The sequence below is a fragment of the Erythrolamprus reginae genome, chromosome 1, assembly GCF_031021105.1.
Source record: "Erythrolamprus reginae isolate rEryReg1 chromosome 1, rEryReg1.hap1, whole genome shotgun sequence".
In the NCBI taxonomy this organism is placed as follows: Eukaryota; Metazoa; Chordata; class Lepidosauria; order Squamata; family Dipsadidae; genus Erythrolamprus; species Erythrolamprus reginae.
In genome coordinates this window covers 286,443,834-286,461,777 of record NC_091950.1, presented here as the reverse complement: position 1 = coordinate 286,461,777, position 17,944 = coordinate 286,443,834, and the positions used below count along the sequence as shown (strand labels likewise).

General features: G+C 39.7%; 1 protein-coding gene across 1 annotated transcript in view; it reads left to right on the top strand.

Moving 5' to 3' along the window:
* RNGTT (RNA guanylyltransferase and 5'-phosphatase) overlaps positions 1–17,944 on the top strand; it is a 160,261-nt gene that overhangs the window by 49,388 nt on the left and 92,929 nt on the right. Inside the window, exons 9-11 of the mRNA XM_070733192.1 lie at positions 422–557; positions 3,992–4,063; positions 15,614–15,778. Coding sequence (XP_070589293.1) covers positions 422–557; positions 3,992–4,063; positions 15,614–15,778 — 373 coding nt within the window. The remainder of the gene's footprint in view (positions 1–421; positions 558–3,991; positions 4,064–15,613; positions 15,779–17,944) is intronic.

Here is a 17,944-nt window from a genome sequence, read left to right as displayed (position 1 = left end):
ACTCCTCGCTGATGCCCGCCAAGAGGGGGAAGACCTAGGGAAGCCGCCCAGCAGCTGATCTGCCCGGCGCCATCTACGCATGCGTGCCCATAGAAAAAAAGGGCACGCATGCGCAGATGGTGTTCTGACTTCCGGGTTCAAAAATCGCAAATTAGCCTGTTCGCAATGGTCGGGGACGCAATAACCCGGGGATCACTGTATATCTGTTTTGCCTAATGTCGTTTCAAAATGTAGTATGAAAGTACATGAAAAATAGATGATCCTAAAAACCAATGGTTCAAACTCAGCTTGAGTTGAGAGTAAGCAGCTCCCCTTTCTTTTTGAAAAAAAGTTTGTTAAGAGGGATAAGATTCAATAAGTATAGAGTAACCATTTTAAAGGAAATAGGACTTTAATTGATATTACATTCTTTTTTCCTTAGGTATATGATGTTAATTGATGGTAAGAATGAAGTTTATATGATCGACAGAGATAACTCTGTATTTCATGTATCTCATTTGGAGTTTCCATTTCGTAAAGATCCACGTGCGCATTTACAAAATACTCTTCTGGATGGGGTAAGAGGTTTTCTTTGCAGAATCATGCTTTCCTGAAATTCAGTATTGGATTTTGTAGTGATTATTGTAATGGTAAAACCCAGATGCTACTGTAGTAGGGCAGACTCCTACGGTTCACAAAATAAATGGCTATTTACCAAACATGTGTCCTTAGGGATAGGTTTCTTATAGCCGCACTATAATATTTTTATTTTATTACTTTTATTCCTAAATTCCAGAGTTGGACCTTATCAGAGAACCATTAAAAAAAGAGAAATTTTAATAGAAATAGCTCCTTATTTTTGCTGGTACCATCATTCCATAGATGAACAGATATGATTCTATTTTAACCTAAGATTGCAGTGATCTTTGGTGAAATAGCAAGTAAATGCATCGATCAACACTTGTTTTGTTTTTAAGAAATGTAATTACAAGTTTTACAAAAAGCATAAATGCACAAACTAATGAGTTAAAGGAGAAAAAAAAGGAAAAAACCCTGCAGAAATAGCAGAAAAATGAAGGTTCCAGTTTCTTCTGCAGCAAGTGCACTTAGCACTTATATACTGTCCCCTAGCACTTTACAACACTCTCTGAGTAGGTTACAGAGTTAGCATATTGCTCCTAACAATTTGGGTCCTCATTCCACTGATCTCAGAAGGATGGAAGGCTGAGTCAACCTTAAGCTGGCCAGGATTGAACTGCAGAGTTAGCCTGCAATACTGCATTGTAACCAATGTGCCACCATGGCTCCTAGCAAAATTACAAAATTAATTCTTGATGTGTGATTAAAAAGAAAAGAAAAATGCTCTTTTTCTATTATACAGGTTTTTTTCTAATCGTCAAAACTGCAAACCATAAGTGCAACCCCCCCTCCCCCCAATTTCTAATGAAAAATCTGCATGGGGTTACCAGTCAGCTATCAATGTAGATGTTTTTGCTCTAATCAAAGAGGTTTAATTTAGCCATCTCGGCATGTTCCATGAAGAATCTGGTTTCAGTTTTATTTTAACCTTTAGAATCTTCTAAGTTAGTGTGTTCATTTGTATCCAAAATGTTTTGGTTATTTTTTTTTTTTACATTTGCACCAAACATCATGTAATGTCCCTTCATGCTCACATTTCCAGCCTATTTGAAGTAACTTTATAGATTCTAGAAAATTGGTCTAGTGACAAATTATCAGCAGTACTGTACATCATTTTATTAAAAAAATCCTGTTACAAAGCAAGTTTTCTTTATGCTACAAGTTGTGATAGATCATAAGTAGTGAAATGTGTCTCTGTCATGATAATCAACAATTGAGATTGAAATTTGTTCTTTGCCAGAGATCCTACTATATTTATTGTACCACGGAACTTTATAAAAATGCCCTGCTGTTAGAGCAACGTGTATCTACACATCATTTCTTGAGCGGATTTAATTCTTGAGTATTTTAAGCATATTTGTTCATTTGACCTATATTCTGCCTTTTATCCAGGCACTCAGCAATTTATATGAGCATTTCCCTTCATTTTGTCCCAACAGTAACCACGATGTTGTTCATGGTGGCTGGTAGAGAAAGAAATGAATCATGATACATCTTTTAAAATCTTTAATCATCATCACTTTATATAGTTTCACACATGGGTTTATTTAAACTGACAGGCAGTAATGAGATTCCTTACCCAACCCATAACTTTCAGTCCAATATTGCGCAATATCTTTTCCAGAATTGCTACTCTATCTTTTCCCAGGACCAGTGACTTTAATGCAGGGTAAGAGGTATTTCTTTCAGAAGTAGAGTTTCTTCATTGAAACCTAGAAGATTAAAAAAACCCATTAACAGACATTTCCGAATAAATCAGGGGGAAAATGAGCTGTTGCTCAACAAGAGTCATAGGCTCCTTAGGTTTAATATGGGCCTGAATAAAAGCTACTGTATTTTTATTTAGTGCATTGGAAACCATATTCAAGGTCAGGAATAGTTCTAATAAAATACAAAGTGCTTCTTAAAGACAATCACTTTGCAACAAAAATCTATTAGTTATTCATCCAGCTATCGCATAGTTATTTTTTTGTTTCCTTAGCAACACAACTGGGATAATAGAAATCTTCATAGAAACGACTGTTGTTCTCATCTTTTCAAAGTTACAGGCAAACACAGATAACAATATTCAGAACTTGTTTACTGGAGTTGAAGTGAATAACCCCAGACTGAAATGTAATTCAAATGCCAACCAGAGAGTGTTTGCCTAAGTGTCATTAGAGTCCAAAAAGCAATAGCCTAGTCAGATATTTTCCAGGAGTCATAGAAAGCCAAATCAGGTACTCAGCTGGTCAAGAGATCACAAACAATAAGCAAGGAAGAAAGTTCATGATTGTCTTCAACGAAGGCTGCAAAGGAGCTATATAAGTCTGTCTGCAGACACCTGTCTGCAGTTACTCATGCCTCACTGTTTGCTTCGTGAAGAGCTTCATCAAGGATTGTTGCTCTGCTTGACTCAGGAGTGTGTTTATGTGTTTGTGCAGTCATCTGTCTGCTCTAGTGGAACGGGACATGTCTGTGGCTGTTCAACCTCAGTTGAATCCTGGTTTACTGATTCCTGGGGCTGACAATTTTGAAGCACAGACAGGAGCAACATCATCAGATTTAAGGTCAGGATAAGATTCTGCATCGTGGCTCATAATAGTTATTGCCTTAAGCAGAATAATAATGCAATTCCTGAATTCGATGAATTTCATGTTAATGAAAAGTAGAATGTGCTATTAATTTTTTTTTAAAAATATTAGATTTGTTTTCATTGTCTTTTCATTGTTGTTAGCCGCCCTGAGTCTTCGGAGAGGGGCGGCATACAAATCTAATAAAATAAATAAATAAATAAATAAATGAATGGACAGCTGTAGCTTTGCCTCAGAATGACAATATTATTATTATTATTATTATTATTATTATTATTATTATTAATTAGATTTGTATCCCGAGTCTACGGAGCCGGCTCACAACAATAATAAAACAATATATAACAAATCTAATAATGAAAAGTCACTAAAAACTCCTTATTAAAAAAAGAAAAAGAAAAATATCTTGGTATAATCTTTATGGATTCCCAGTTTCAGTTATTTTCTGGTAGGGATTATGAACAGGAGTTATAAAAGGATCTGTTTTTCCAAAATTATTCCTTGATATTGTAAACTGTGTCATTGAAGATAAAATAAAATGATAAAATTCTAAGAAAGCTGCTACATTATTCCATTTTATTCCCACTCATTTCTTTCAGTTGCCTTCTTGATTTTGACAAAAACAAAAAAATAAATCAAATCAATCGTGTTGAAAACAGAGTCCAGTGTAAAAGAATGTTTTAGCTAAAATCAGTTGTGGAAATCTGCATAAAACAATTTTTAATTAAAATCAATTATTGAACTGTTGCCACAGCTGTTGAGTAGATATTAAAAATATTGTTTTGCTTTTTTTTTTAAAGGAAATGATAATTGACAAGGTAAATGGTCAAGTTGTTCCTCGGTACTTGATATACGACATAATAAAATTCAATGTAAGTATGTTATATTTTGATTGGACCAATTGTTATGTAACTTGTAGGTTTTAGAAGGGAGGAGTATAGATAAATCAGAGCTGCCATTGGAAAGACCAGAATAATGCACACAATTACATCAGTCAAATAATGTAAAACATATAAGAGATTGCCATATTTGTGATAATATAGAATGCACCTTTACAATGGTTTGAATGATATAATTAATCTGAGTTGTAAAGTTAATCCAAGTTTTTCTAAAAGTTCTTGAAGAATTATATTAAGAAAAACTCTGATTTAAAAGAAAAGGAGTGGGAAAATGTAGGAAACTGATGGGGGTGTAGCTTCATTTTTTAAATAGAGAGTCTATTTAGAGTTGCCTATAATTGTTTGCTAAGTGGCTATAGAAATCAAATAAGTAAGTAAGCAAAATAAATTTATTTAGTAACCTTGGGAAGTACAAATTACCTTTTGCCTTATTGAACAGAGAGAACAGTAGATTTTCTGAATGAACTTCCAGTTACAGATTTAGCATGCCCAAAATAGAAGGAAAGGCAAAACCTGTATGTATGTATGTATGTATGTATGTATGTATGTATGTATGTATGTATGTATGTAGGGAGAGCCTGTGCCTGCGTAGACTCATTGCTCCAGAGATCGGGGGTTGTGAGTCCCTCCTGGTGAAGTTGGACTTAGGGGTTCAGGTGGGCTTGTTACTCACGTACCTGCCTCCCAGCTGCATGTCAACAGCCCTGCCTGTGCTGCTGGAGGAGGTAGCCGGGCTGGCGGTGGGGTTCCCCAGCCTTATGGTCTTGGGGGACCTTAACCTGCCGTCGCTCGGTGAAACCTCTGGGCTAGCACAGGAGTTCATGGCCACCATGACAGCCATGGGCCTGACTCAAGTAGTGCAGTGTCCGACCCATGAGGGGGGGCACACACCCGACATGGTATTCCTCTCTGAACAATTGAGAAATGATCTGAGACTAAGGGGCTTAGAAGTGTTGCCTTTGTCATGGTCAGATCATTTTCTACTGCGACTTAACTTACTGGCTCCAATCCTTCCCCTCAGGGAGGCGGAACCGATTAAGAAGTTCCGTCCCAGACGCCTGATGGACCCAGAGGGCTTTCAGAGGGCGCTTGGGGTTATTCCAGATGCACTCGTCCACAGTTCGGCGGAGTCTCTTGCGGAGGCCTGGAACAAGGCTGCAGCGGAGGCTCTTGACCGGATTGTGCCTTTGCGACCTCTCCGTGACACTAGACCCCGTAGAGCACCATGGTTCAACGAGGAGCTCCGGGAGTTGAAACGCCAGAAGAGACGTCTAGAGAAGCGATGGAGGAAGAGTAAGTCTGAATCCGATCGAACACTTGTAAGAGCTCATATTAAGACTTACAAAGTGGCGCTCAAGGCGGCAAGATGCGCATACCATGCTGCCTTGATTGCATCAGTGGAATCTCGCCTGGCCACTCTGTTTAGGGTGACCCGCTCCCTTCTTAACCAGGGGGGAGTTGGGGAGCCCTTGCAGAGTAGTGCCGAGGACTTTAACTCATTTTTTGCTGATAAAATCGCTCGGATCCGGGCGGACCTCGACTCCGATGGGAAAGCAGAGTCGACTGACAATGAGTCAGTCGAGGTGACTGGGGCACGTACTTGTCCACCTGTCTGGGAAGAGTTTGATCTGGTGACACCTGATGAAGTGGACAAGGCCATTGGAGCTGTGAGTTCCGCCACCTGCTTACTGGATCTGTGTCCCTCCTGGCTGGTTTCGGCCAGCAGGGAGATGACACGGAGCTGGGTCTAGGAGATTGTCAACGCTTCCTTGAGGAGTGGGTCCTTTCCATCACCCTATAAGGAGGCGCTTGTGCGTCCTCCCCTCAAGAAGCCTTCCCTGGACCCAGCCGTACTTAATAACTATCGTCCAGTCTCCAACCTTCCCTTTATGGGGAAGGTTGTTGAGAAGGTGGTGGTGCTCCAGCTCCAACGGTCCTTGGAAGAAGCCGATTATCTAGGTCCCCAACAGTCGAGTTTCAGGCCCGGTTACAGCATGGAAACTGCTTTGGTCGCGTTGATGGATGATCTCTGGCGGGCCCGGGACAGGGGTTTATCCTCTGTCCTGGTGCTCCTTGACCTCTCAGCGGCTTTCGATACCATCGACCATAGTATCCTTCTGCGCCGGCTGGAGGGGTTGGGAGTGGGAGGCACTGTTCTTCAGTGGTTCTCCTCCTACCTCTCCGGTCGGTCGCAGTTGGTGTTAGTGGGGGATCAGAGGTCGACCCCGAGGTCTCTCCCTTGTGGGGTACCTCAGGGGTCGGTCCTCTCCCCCCTGCTATTTAATATCTACATGAAACCGCTGGGCGAGATCATCCAAGGGCATGGGTGAGGCATCATCAGTACGCTGATGATACCCAGCTTTACATCTCCACCCCATGTCCAGTCAATGAAGCAGTGGAAGTGATGTGCCAGTGCCTGGAGGCCATTGGGGTCTGGATGGGTGTCAACAGACTCAAACTCAACCCTGATAAGACGGAGTGGCTGTGGGTTTTGCCTCCCAAAGACAATTCCATCTGTCCATCCATCACCCTGGTGGGGGAAATATTGACCCCCTCGGAGAGGGTCCGCAACTTGGGCGTCCTCCTCGATCCACAGCTCACATTAGAGAACCATCTTTCAGCTGTGGCGAGGGGGACGTTTGCCCAGGTTCGCCTGGTGCACCAGTTGCGGCCCTATTTGGACCTGGAGTCACTGCTCACAGTCACTCATGCCTTCATCACCTTGAGGCTCGCCTACTGTAATGCTCTCTACATGGGGCTACCTTTGAAAAGTGTTCGGAAACTTCAGATCGTGCAGAATGCAGCTGCGAAAGCTATCATGGGCTTTCCCAAAAATGTCCATGTAACACCAACACTCCGCAGTCTGCATTGGTTGCCGATCAGTTTCCGGTCACAATTCAAAGTGTTGGTCATGACCTATAAAGCCCTTCATGGCACCGGATCAGGGTATCTATGAGACCGCCTTCTGCCGCACGAATCCAAGCGACCGGTTAGGTCCCACAGAGTGGGCCTTCTCCGGGTCCCGTCAACAAAACAATGTCGCTTGGAGGGGCCCAGGGGAAAAGCCTTCTCTGTGGTGGCCCCGACTCTCTGGAACCAACTCCCCCCAGAGATTAGAATTGCCCCCACCCTCCTTGCCTTTCGTAAGCTCCTTAAAACCCACCTCTGTCGTCAGGCAGAAACTGAGACATTCTTTCCCCCTAGGCCTTTATAATTTATGAATGGTATGTTTGTATGGATGCTTAGTTTTATAATAAGGGTTTTTTAGTTGTTTTTAGTATTGGATTTACATGATGTTTTTTATTACTGTAGTTAGCCGCCCTGAGTCTACGGAGAGGGGTGGCATACAAATCCAATAAATAAATAAATAAAATAATAAATAAATAAATAAATGTATTTATGTATTTCATTCACTCACTCACTCACTCACTCATTCATTCAATCCACTCACCCATCCATTCATCCATTCATTTTGTCAAGCATGTGCAAGGTAGTAGGTATTGGTATAAACAAAAACATTAGCAAGGTAGGTTCAGGTAAATTAGACAATAGGACAGTAGAACATGGATGGTAGGCACAATGGTGCGCTTATGCACGCCCCTTACAGACCTCTTAGGAATGGGGTAAGGTTGACTGTAGATAGTTTAAGGTTAAAGTTTTTGGGGTTTGGGGAAGAAATCACAGAGTCAGGTAGTGCATTCCAGGCAATGATTACTCTGCTGCTGAAGTCGTATTTTCTGCAGTTGAATTTGGAGAAGTTTACATTAGGTTTGGATTGATTGTGTGCTCGTGTATTGTTGTGATTGAAGTTGAAGAAATCATTGACAGGTAGGACATTGCGGTAAATGATTTTGTGAACTACATTTAGGTCTGATCGAAGGCGACGAAGTTTTAGGCTATCTAAGGCCAAAATTTCCTCTGTTGCAAGTGGAGGAATGGAGAACTCTTCTTATTGTGAAATATTTTTGGACTCTCTTGATTGAATTGATATCTGATATGCAGTGCAGGTTCCAGACAGGTGAATGGTATTCAAGAATTGGTCTAGCAGATGTTTTGTATGATCTGGTTAGTAGATTAATATTGCCACAGAAGAAACTACGCAGGATTAGATTAATAACTCTTAGCGCCTTTTTGGCAATGTTGTTACAGTGGGCTCTGGCACTTAGGTCGTTAGATATGAGTATTCCAAGGTCTTTGACAAAGTGAGGGTCATCTATAAGGTCCTGTTCTCCAAGTTTGTATTTTGTGTTCTGATTCTTTTTGCCAATGTGTAAGGCAGAGCATTTATTGGTTGAGATTTGAAGTTTATTTATTAATTGGCCTTGTATGCCACTCCTCTTCCTGCACTTGGGGCAGCTCACAACATATCAGAAAACAATATATAATAAAACATCTGAAATCCAATTAATATAAATGACTAATCTAAAACCATTCTAAAAAAGCTAAAACAGATTCAGGCCAAAAACATACCACTTACTCATTGGCCAGAGGCTGGGGTCTAATGACCCCAAGTCTGGCGGCATAAATAGATTTTCAGATTTTTGCGGAAGGCGAGGAGGGTGGGGTCAGTATGAATCTCTGGGGGGAGCTGATTCCAGGGAGGCCCCCCCCCCCAAGAAGGCTCTTTTACATTGAATTCAGTGAAAACTGCTAATGGGACTTTACTAGGCAGCATTGCGCTTTCAACTGAAGGACAAGTTCAGCTTATATGTTATCAGCAGAAGCAGGACTTTATTGGAAGAGCGCCATTAACAGTAGCCAAGCTGTAAAGATTTGATAAGTCAATAAACTGCCTTTATGCTACATATAAAGGTTTAATTGTAAAAATGAAAGGTTAATAATATTTGATTTGGCAAGAATTTGGCATAGGCAGAAAGCCAGTTTGTTCTAGAGATTTAAGGCAGCAAACTACCGTAAAAACCAGGAGACTGAGTTGTAGCCATGCCTTGGAGACAAAGCCAGCAGTGTGACTTTGAATCCGTCATTTGCTTCCCTAGGAAGCAGGCAAGGGCAACCTGCTTTTGAAAACACTGCCAAGAAAACTGCAAGGACTTATCCAGGATTTGATAATGACTTAAAGGTGTGCATGTGTATTTGTGCATTGGCACGTACATGTTACATACTTCAGTAATGGCTATTAGTCCTGTCTTCTTTTTCTTTGACATTTATATAAGGTGCAGTTTTAAAATGTAAGTTTTTCTCATTATGTTTAAACTTGGGGAAACTCTGGTTTTATTTGGGAGGTCAGGTTAGTCGATTTACAGTGGCTTGAAAAATGAACCATTGGCTCAAGTGGAATTGTACCTAAATGACATGGATCTTCCTTCTTTACTTAAAGACTTCAGAGATTTAAGATGTTAGGAAAGCAGTAAGATAGGAAATGTTTAATGCATATATGGCTTGAAAAAAGAATTTTTTTTAATAAACCTACGCACATTAAAACTGATGAGAAATATATGTATCTACATACAGTATATGCAAATTGTATATCTACATAAAAAACTATCAAGAATATTACACTGATGTCAAGGAAGCGAATATTAGTGAAATATCAATAATAATGTTACAAGCTTTATTTGTACTATATGTTGCTTCTTTTAATTGTCTTGGTTTTTGATACGTGTTTATCTTATTGTTTTTCTTTGTCTTTATGTTTGTAAAACTTCTGCAAATTCAAAATAAAATAATAATAATAGAGAATCTTAAAAAAAGGGAAATGTTTAATGCAAAAACAACAACAACATGTATTGATAATACCAGAAATAAAATTGAGTCAAGGCTAATTATTATCCTGCTGTGCTATACTTGCAAAGAGGAAAATGCCCAGTGTCTCTTCCTGATAACAGGCCAAACTGTTTGCTAGGCAGCTTTTATGAATGGACTAAGCTGTCCTTCCCCTTGTTCTTCCTAGAAGATAAAAAGCTACTGATGACCTTTGCTTCTCTAACTGACAACAGAAAGCAGCTTTCTCTTCCCAATAATGGATAAATGAGCTTAAAAACTAGTCAAAACAACTGGTCCAAAGATTTTGGTGGTTGAGGAATCAACTACTTTAGTAGTTCCGTAATGTTCTGAGAGGTGAAATAAAATGTATTGTTCAAAATGAGGACAATTATTTTTTTTTCATAGACAAGGCCTGTCTAAATGCAAATTGAATTCTTCAATGTTAAATAATGGGAAGAGATGTAATTTTCTTTACAGGAGGTCAGACAAATTAATATAGGGCCATTCTGGCCTTACAATCAAAGTCTGAGCTGATAATTTAGTCAGTGTGTAATGAATTAATTTACCCATTTCCTGTTCATATCATTTCTACAAATAGGTGTCAGGGAATTCGGTTGGTTCGTTCAGCTTTAAAAAGGCTTCAATAATTTGAGACCCAAATTTGTTAATGAAGACATAGTTAAGTAAAGGCTTGTGAGGAAAAGAATTAGGATTTGGTTATTTTTCAAAAGTCATACTTTGAATCACACTGGAATAGTACACACACAATGTTTATGCAGTTGCTGTAATTTAAGGATGCTTTTATCTAGAGTTGAATATCCATGGTACTTAAGACAGATATATCATCATTCCATTATGTATTACAAGCAGGGTCCTTAAAGTCAGCTCTAGGATATCGGTTTAAGCTGCAGACTTGAGATTCACAATTTACAACATCTGAAATGAGATAGTTCCTTGTCAAGAACAATGACATAACCACCGCTTCCTCCGATATGTGTTTGTGTATTTATTTTCAGGAAATAGCCAAGAATTTTTGCCAGATTTCTGATCTGGGTTTTCTGGGTTGTGTTCATTCTTTAGCTCTTCTTTATTTTCCTGTACACATTAATAGTACAGAGTGTTTGATTTTGGCATTCATCCATATAGCAAACAATTATCATTAATATTCAGAATGTTTTTTAAAGAGTGTTCTTGGAATCTATATAATCTTTTTCTTTCTTTCTTTCTTTTTTCTCTCTCTCTCTTTCTCTCTCTCTCTCTTTCCTTCTTTCCATTATGTATCTTTCCTTCTTTCCTTCTTTCCTTCGTCCCTTTATTTCCTTCCTTCCTTCCTTCCTTCCTTCCTTCCTTCCTTCTTTCTTTCTTTCTCTTTTTTTGGTATCCTATAATATTTTGGGCCAACTGCTGTTTTATTTGTAGCAGCTCAGAGCCACCTTGTGGTCTCTTTAGTATCTTACGTTGTTTTCCCCTTTCTTTCTCTCTTTCCTTCTGCCCACATTTGGCATTTGAATGTTAAAAATACCAACTTAAAAATGGTCAGGTATTAGAAATGTGGAATAGGTAGCTGAAAAGATTTCCTGGAAACATTACCCTATTTAAGACTCGGCTTTCTTTTCCTAGATCAATGAGGGAGTTGTTAAGAATAGCAAAAACTGTAGAAAATAAAAGAAATGGGCAGGAGTTGCAGATAATTGCAAGCTACACCAAAAAGTGTGAATACTTTTGAGAATGAGTTTATTTGGGAGGGCAGATTTGCCTAGTGACTTTTAGCTGTTTCTAACATTTAAATAGGATGTGTCTCATTTTCCTTTTATCCTCGCTCCGGTTACCTTTCCCCTTTACCTATTTCCATGCAGTTTTGTTCCTTTGTGTTTCTACTCCTTTCAGCTATCGTTCCTGTAGTCCATCTTTTTTATTATTACTTATTTATTTTGTCAAGCATGTATTAGATAGCGGAAAGAAGTATAAACATAACTATGAATACATGAAATGGATACGAATAGAAGGAAACATTATGACAAGGGCGGTAAGCATGCTGGTGTGCTTATGCATGCCCCTTAAAGACCTCTTAGGAATGGGGGGAGGTCGACAACAGACAGTGTAATGGTAATGTTTTGGGGGTTTGGAGAAGAAACCACAGAGTCAGGTAGTGCATTAATGACTGTTACTGAAGTATTTTCTGCAATCAAGTTTGGCGTGGTTTACCATAAGTTTGTATCTATTTATGTGCTCGTGTACTGTTGTGGTTGAAGCTGAAGTATTCATTGACAGATAGGACATTGTAGCAGATATTTTTTATGTACTAGGCTTCATTCAGTACGTTTCCTATTTGGTACTTGAAAGAAGAGGTTGGGGAATGTGTGCATGTATGTATTTGAATGTTTCTATGTGTGATAGAAAATTATGGGTTTATTTAGAGGGGGTTCAATATTTTTATTTTTATTTACAGGTATTAATGATATTTTAGAGGCATGTAATTTAAATTAATAGTAATTAATTCAGCTTATTTTTATCCCAACTGTGGAGCTTTTTGAAGCTTTTTAAATATAGGATGAAACTTGAAAAATTAGAATATTGTGCAAATGTTCATTTATTTCAGTAATGTAACTTAAAAGGTGAATCTTAATATATGAGAGATATTCATAACATGCAAGGCAAGATAATTCAATGATTTGTCATAATTGTGATGATTATGGGGTACAGCTCATGAAAACCCCAAATCCACCATCTCAGAAAATTAGAATATTACATGCGATCAGTAAAATAAGGATTGTACATAGAACAGTATTGGACCTCTGAAAAGTACGTATATGCATGCATATGTACTCAGTACAGTGATCCCCCGATTATCGCAAGGGTTCCGTTCCAAGACCCCTCGCGATAATCGATTTCTCGCAATGTAGCGGTGTGGAAGTAAAAACACCATCTGCGCATGCGCGCCCCTTTTTCCATGGCCGCGCATGCGCAGATGGTGTTTTTACTTCCGCACCTGGGAAGACCCAGCAGCTGAGGAGCCGCCTGCCTGCCCGCTTGTCCGCCGCTTTTCCGCTTGTCCGCTGCTCTGGGAGTTGAAGACCCAGGGAAGGTTCCTTCGGCTGCCCACCAGCTGATCTGCTCGGCAGCGCAGTAGCAGCGAGGAGCCGAAGATGGGGTTTCCCCATTGCCCACGCAAAGGGGAAACCCCATCTTCGGCTCCTCGCTGCTACTGCGCTGCCGAGCAGATCAGCTGGTGGGCGGCCGAAGGAACCTTCCCTGGGTGCCACCCGCCGCTCGAGAGCAAGAGGGGGAGAGATAGAGAAAGAGAGAGAAGGAAAGAAAGAGATGAGGGAGGGAGGAAGAGAGTGTGAGAGAGGAAGAAGCAAGAGAGAGAAAGAGAGAGAAAGAAAGATGAGAAAGGAAGGGAGTGACGTCATCGGGTGGAAAAATCGCGATATAGCGTTTCGCAAAGATCGAGATCGCGAAACTGGGGGGATCACTGTATTAGGTTTGGGCCCCTTTTGCAGCAATTACTGCCTCAGTGCGGTGTGGCATGGACACTGCTGAGGTGTTATGTGTGGTGTAGCCTGTGGCACTGCTGAGGTGTTATGGAAGACCAGGATGCTTCAATAGCAGCCTTCAGCTCTTTTGTATTGTTCGGTCTCATGTCTCTCATCTTTCTCTTGGCAATGCCCCATAGATTCTCTATGTGGGTCAGGTGGACCAACACCAGCAGATGACATGGCTCCCCAAATGAATACAGACTGTGGGAACTTTTGCATCTCATTTGGAAACCAAGGACTATGGAGAAGAATGGAGAAGCACACATTGCAAGATGTTTGAGGTCCAGTGTAAAGTTTCCATAGTCTGTGTTGATTTGGGGAGCCACGGAATCTGCTGGTGTTGGTCCACTGTGCTTCATTAAATCCAGGGTCAACACAGCGCTTCATGCTTCCATCCACATACGAGTTTTATGGGGATGGTGACTTACATTTTCCAGCAGGACTTAGCACCTGCCCAACCTGCCAAAAGCACCAAAACCTGTTTCAGTGATCATGGAATTACTATTTATTTATTTATTTAATTTATTTATTTATTGGATTTGTATGCCGCCCCTCTCCGTAGACTCGGGGCGGCTAACAACAGTAGTAAAAACAGCATATAACAATCCAATATTAAAACAGTTAAAAACCCTTATTATAAAACCAAACATACATACAGACATACCATGCATAGAATTGTAAAGGCCTAGTGGGAAGAGTATCTCAGTTCCCCCATGCCTGGAGGCAGAGGTGGATTTTAAGAAGCTTACAAAAGGCAAGGAGGGTGGGGGCAATTCTAATCTCTGGGGAGAGTTGGTTCCAGAGGGCCGGGACCGCCACAGAGAAGGCTCTTCCCCTGGGTCCCGCCAAGCGACATAGTTTAGTTGACGGGACCTGGAGAAGACCCACTCTCTGGGACCTAACTGGTCGCTGGGATGCGTGCAGCATCCTTGATTGGCCAGCAAACTCGCCTGACCTGACCCCCATAGCGAATCTATGAGACATTGCCAAGAGTAAGAAGAGAGACACGAGACCAAATGATGCAGAAGAGCTGAAGGCTGCTATTGAAACATCCTGGTCTTCCATAACACCTCAGCAGTGCCACAGGCTAATAGCTTCTATGCCATGCCACATTGAGGGAGTAATTGCTGCAAAAGGGCCCCAAACCAAGTACTGAATACATATGCATGCTTATACTTTTCAGAGCAGTGGTTCTGGCAGCTGTTTTCAACCACAATTGCAACTTGCTCTGATGGTGGCATACTTGGGTTGCCTCTCTCTCCTGCTTACATCGATCCTGTCTAGTCTTTATCTGGTCAGCCCCATATAGTGTCCAGTTTGTGTTCTTATAACTACTGAGACTTTCCCACCAATAGAACACTATAAATATTTTATTCCTTATGCTTCAGTATTATTTTGTTTCTAGTAAAGTATTACTAATTATTTCAAATGAACTGTGAAATTGAGCAAATACTTTAATTGGGAAGCGTTTAAAGTTTTTGTGCCTCACATTTAAATTTAAACTCAAGTCTAATATGCTGCAAAAAATGATATATTGTACTGTGAAACCTCAATTTAATGGACTCAATTTAATGGACTCACATTCCTATGTACATGAGGGGGATAAAGCAAATTAATTTTTCTGTAATCTTATGACATCTGTGGTGATTGATTATGCCATGATGTAAATGAGCATGACAGTGTACTAGCATGTTGAATAGATAACTCGAGAATAATCGACAGTCTCTTCATACATATGGTCAATTATTAGGAAACAAGTTACTATTACTTTTTTCTCTTAGACCATGGGTCTGCAACCTTAAACAGTCAAAGAGCCATTTGGACCTGTTTCCCACAGAAAAAAGAAAAACCTCTGGGAACCACAAAACCTGGGTGGGCATGGCCAGCTGTGTGTCACTCCCACCCAGTCACATTTATTTATTTATTTATTTATTTATCCGTCCATCCATCCATCCATACTATTCAGAAATAGGAATATGTACTGGGCACAATATGTTACATTTGTCCATAGTTTGAAGTGTCCTCCTAAATCAACAAATATAAAACTCTTTTCAAAATGATTTGAAATGCAAAAGAAAAGGAGATGTCATATTTCTATTCCAGTTATTATTTTCGTTTCTAATCTTATTCCTAGAGAAAAATTATGACAATGTTAAGAAAATAATTGTTGAGTTAAAACACCTAAATGAACATTTTCTTGCACATTATCTATTTTTTATAAATTGTGCATTCATGGACTTCTGATATTTTATTTTTGCAGGCACAACCAGTTGGAGAATGTGATTTTAATGTTCGTCTGTCATGTATAGAAAAAGAGATTATACTCCCACGGCATGATAAAATGAAGAATGGTCAAATTGACAAAGCACAAGAACCTTTTAGCGTTCGTAACAAACCATTTTATGACATCCACATTGCAAAAAAGGTAAAAACACTGTTGAAATCTGTTGAATAGTAATTTTCTTAGCACATAATGCTTCAAGCCTTACTAGACTTTCCTAAATTTAAACATTCTATTCAGAGAGAGACAGAGACAGAGATAAAGAGAGAAAGAGAGAGAGTATGCATACATGTGTATAGAAATAGCTTTCCAATGGATTCTAGCCTCTAATTATCTTTTCTCAGAAAAGTGAAGGATAAAATCAGGTATGCCCACTAAGTCAGGATTTGATACCTTATTGAATAACATTGCCAGTTATTTTATGAGGAAATGTTTCTTTGCTCAAATTCTCAAGGATAAAGCAAGAGGCCAAGAATAAAGTCACACATAGCAGAGCATGAAGGAGGACATCTAAAATGTCCTTTAGTGAGTACTTAACTGCCAGCAGCTTTGCAAAACTCTTGTCTAGGTTGCGAAATAGCAAAAATAAGTATTATTTCGTAAATGACATGAATAAATCTCCTTAGTAAAGCTTGATTACAGGGCAAGAATGAGGCCTGGAAAGATGATGATGATGATGATGATGATGATGATGATGATGATGATTATTATTATTATTAATTAGATTTGTATGCCGCCCCTCTCCGTAGACTCGGGGCGGCTCACAACACAATAAAACAGTTCATAACAAATCTAATAATTTACAATTTAAAATATTTTAAAAAACCCATTATTAAGCAGACATACATACAAACATACCATACATAAATTGTATAGGCCCAGGGGAGATATCTCAATTCCCCCCTGCCTGACAACAAAGGTGGGTTTGAACACAGGCCTCTTATGTATTAGAGATATGGTCTCCGCTGACTTAATGATCCTGTTAATCAAGAAGCATGTGATAGCAATGTACTGTTTCGCTTAGTAGCATGTGCTGATTTGCATTTGTGCTTATTTATTTGCTTCCACTATAATATACTTGAAAAAATGAATTACTGTTCTATTGATACTTGCAACTTCATCTAGAAAACATTACTTCTTATTATATCATTCATTAAATGTCAGTCTAGAAAACTCATCAATATAGGCACACAGCTCTTCTTTATCTTTTCCATTGGTAAAATGCTTGAATGAATAAGAGCTTTTCAGCCTGAAACGAAACTCATTAGACCAGCAATAAACCTTTCAGTTAATGGAATCACAAAGTCTTACAGGTGAAACAGGAAAAATTAGGATATCGTGCGCAAGTTCATTTATTTCAGTAATGCAACTTAAAAGGTGAAACTTAATATATGAGAGAGACTCATTACATGCAAAGCAAGATAGTTCAAGCCCTGATTTGTCATAATTGTGATGATTATGGGGTACAGCTTATGAAAACCCCAAATCCACCATCTCAGAAAATTATATTATTACATGCGATCAACAAAACAAGAATTGTACATAGAACAATATCGGACCTCTGAAAAGTACAAGCATGTATATGTACTCAGTACTAGATTTGGACCCCGTTTGCAGCAATTACTGTCTCATTGCAGCGTGGCATTGAAGCTATCAACCTGTGGCACTGCTGACGTATTACGGAAAACCAGGATGCTTCAATAGCGGCCTTGAGTTTTTCCGCATTGTTTGGTCTCATACCTCTCATCTTTCTTTTGGCAATGCCCCATAGATTCTCTATGGCAGTGGTTCTCAACCTGGGGGTCCGGACCCCTTTGGGGGTCGAACAATTGTTTCACAGGGGTCACCTAAGACTATGGGAAAAGACAAAGTTCCCATGGTGTTAGGAACTAAAGCTTCTATTCTGGCGCCTTGGAACATATTTTTTACAATCGACCAATCAGACGTTTACAGTGGTTGTGTCCCTCTGACCTCCCTGCCAATCAGCTTAAAGCTCTTTTGGGAGAATTGGTGCTAGACTTATGGATGGGGTCACCACAACACGAGGAACTGTATTAAGGGGTTACGGCATTAGAAAGGTTGAGAACCGCTGCTCTATGGGGTTCAGGTCAGGCGAGTTTGCTGGCTATAAAGCATCCTTTAGTCTATATGGCAATACATTTTCAGTAATCGTTAGATTTCCAGATGTTTCTGAAAAAAATGTAGTCATGTCCTATAATAGTATATATTAAACTTAATTAATATATGAGAAACTATAAGAGCTAATGATTTCTAACACTAAATACACTCAGGTTGGCCCTGCACTAAATT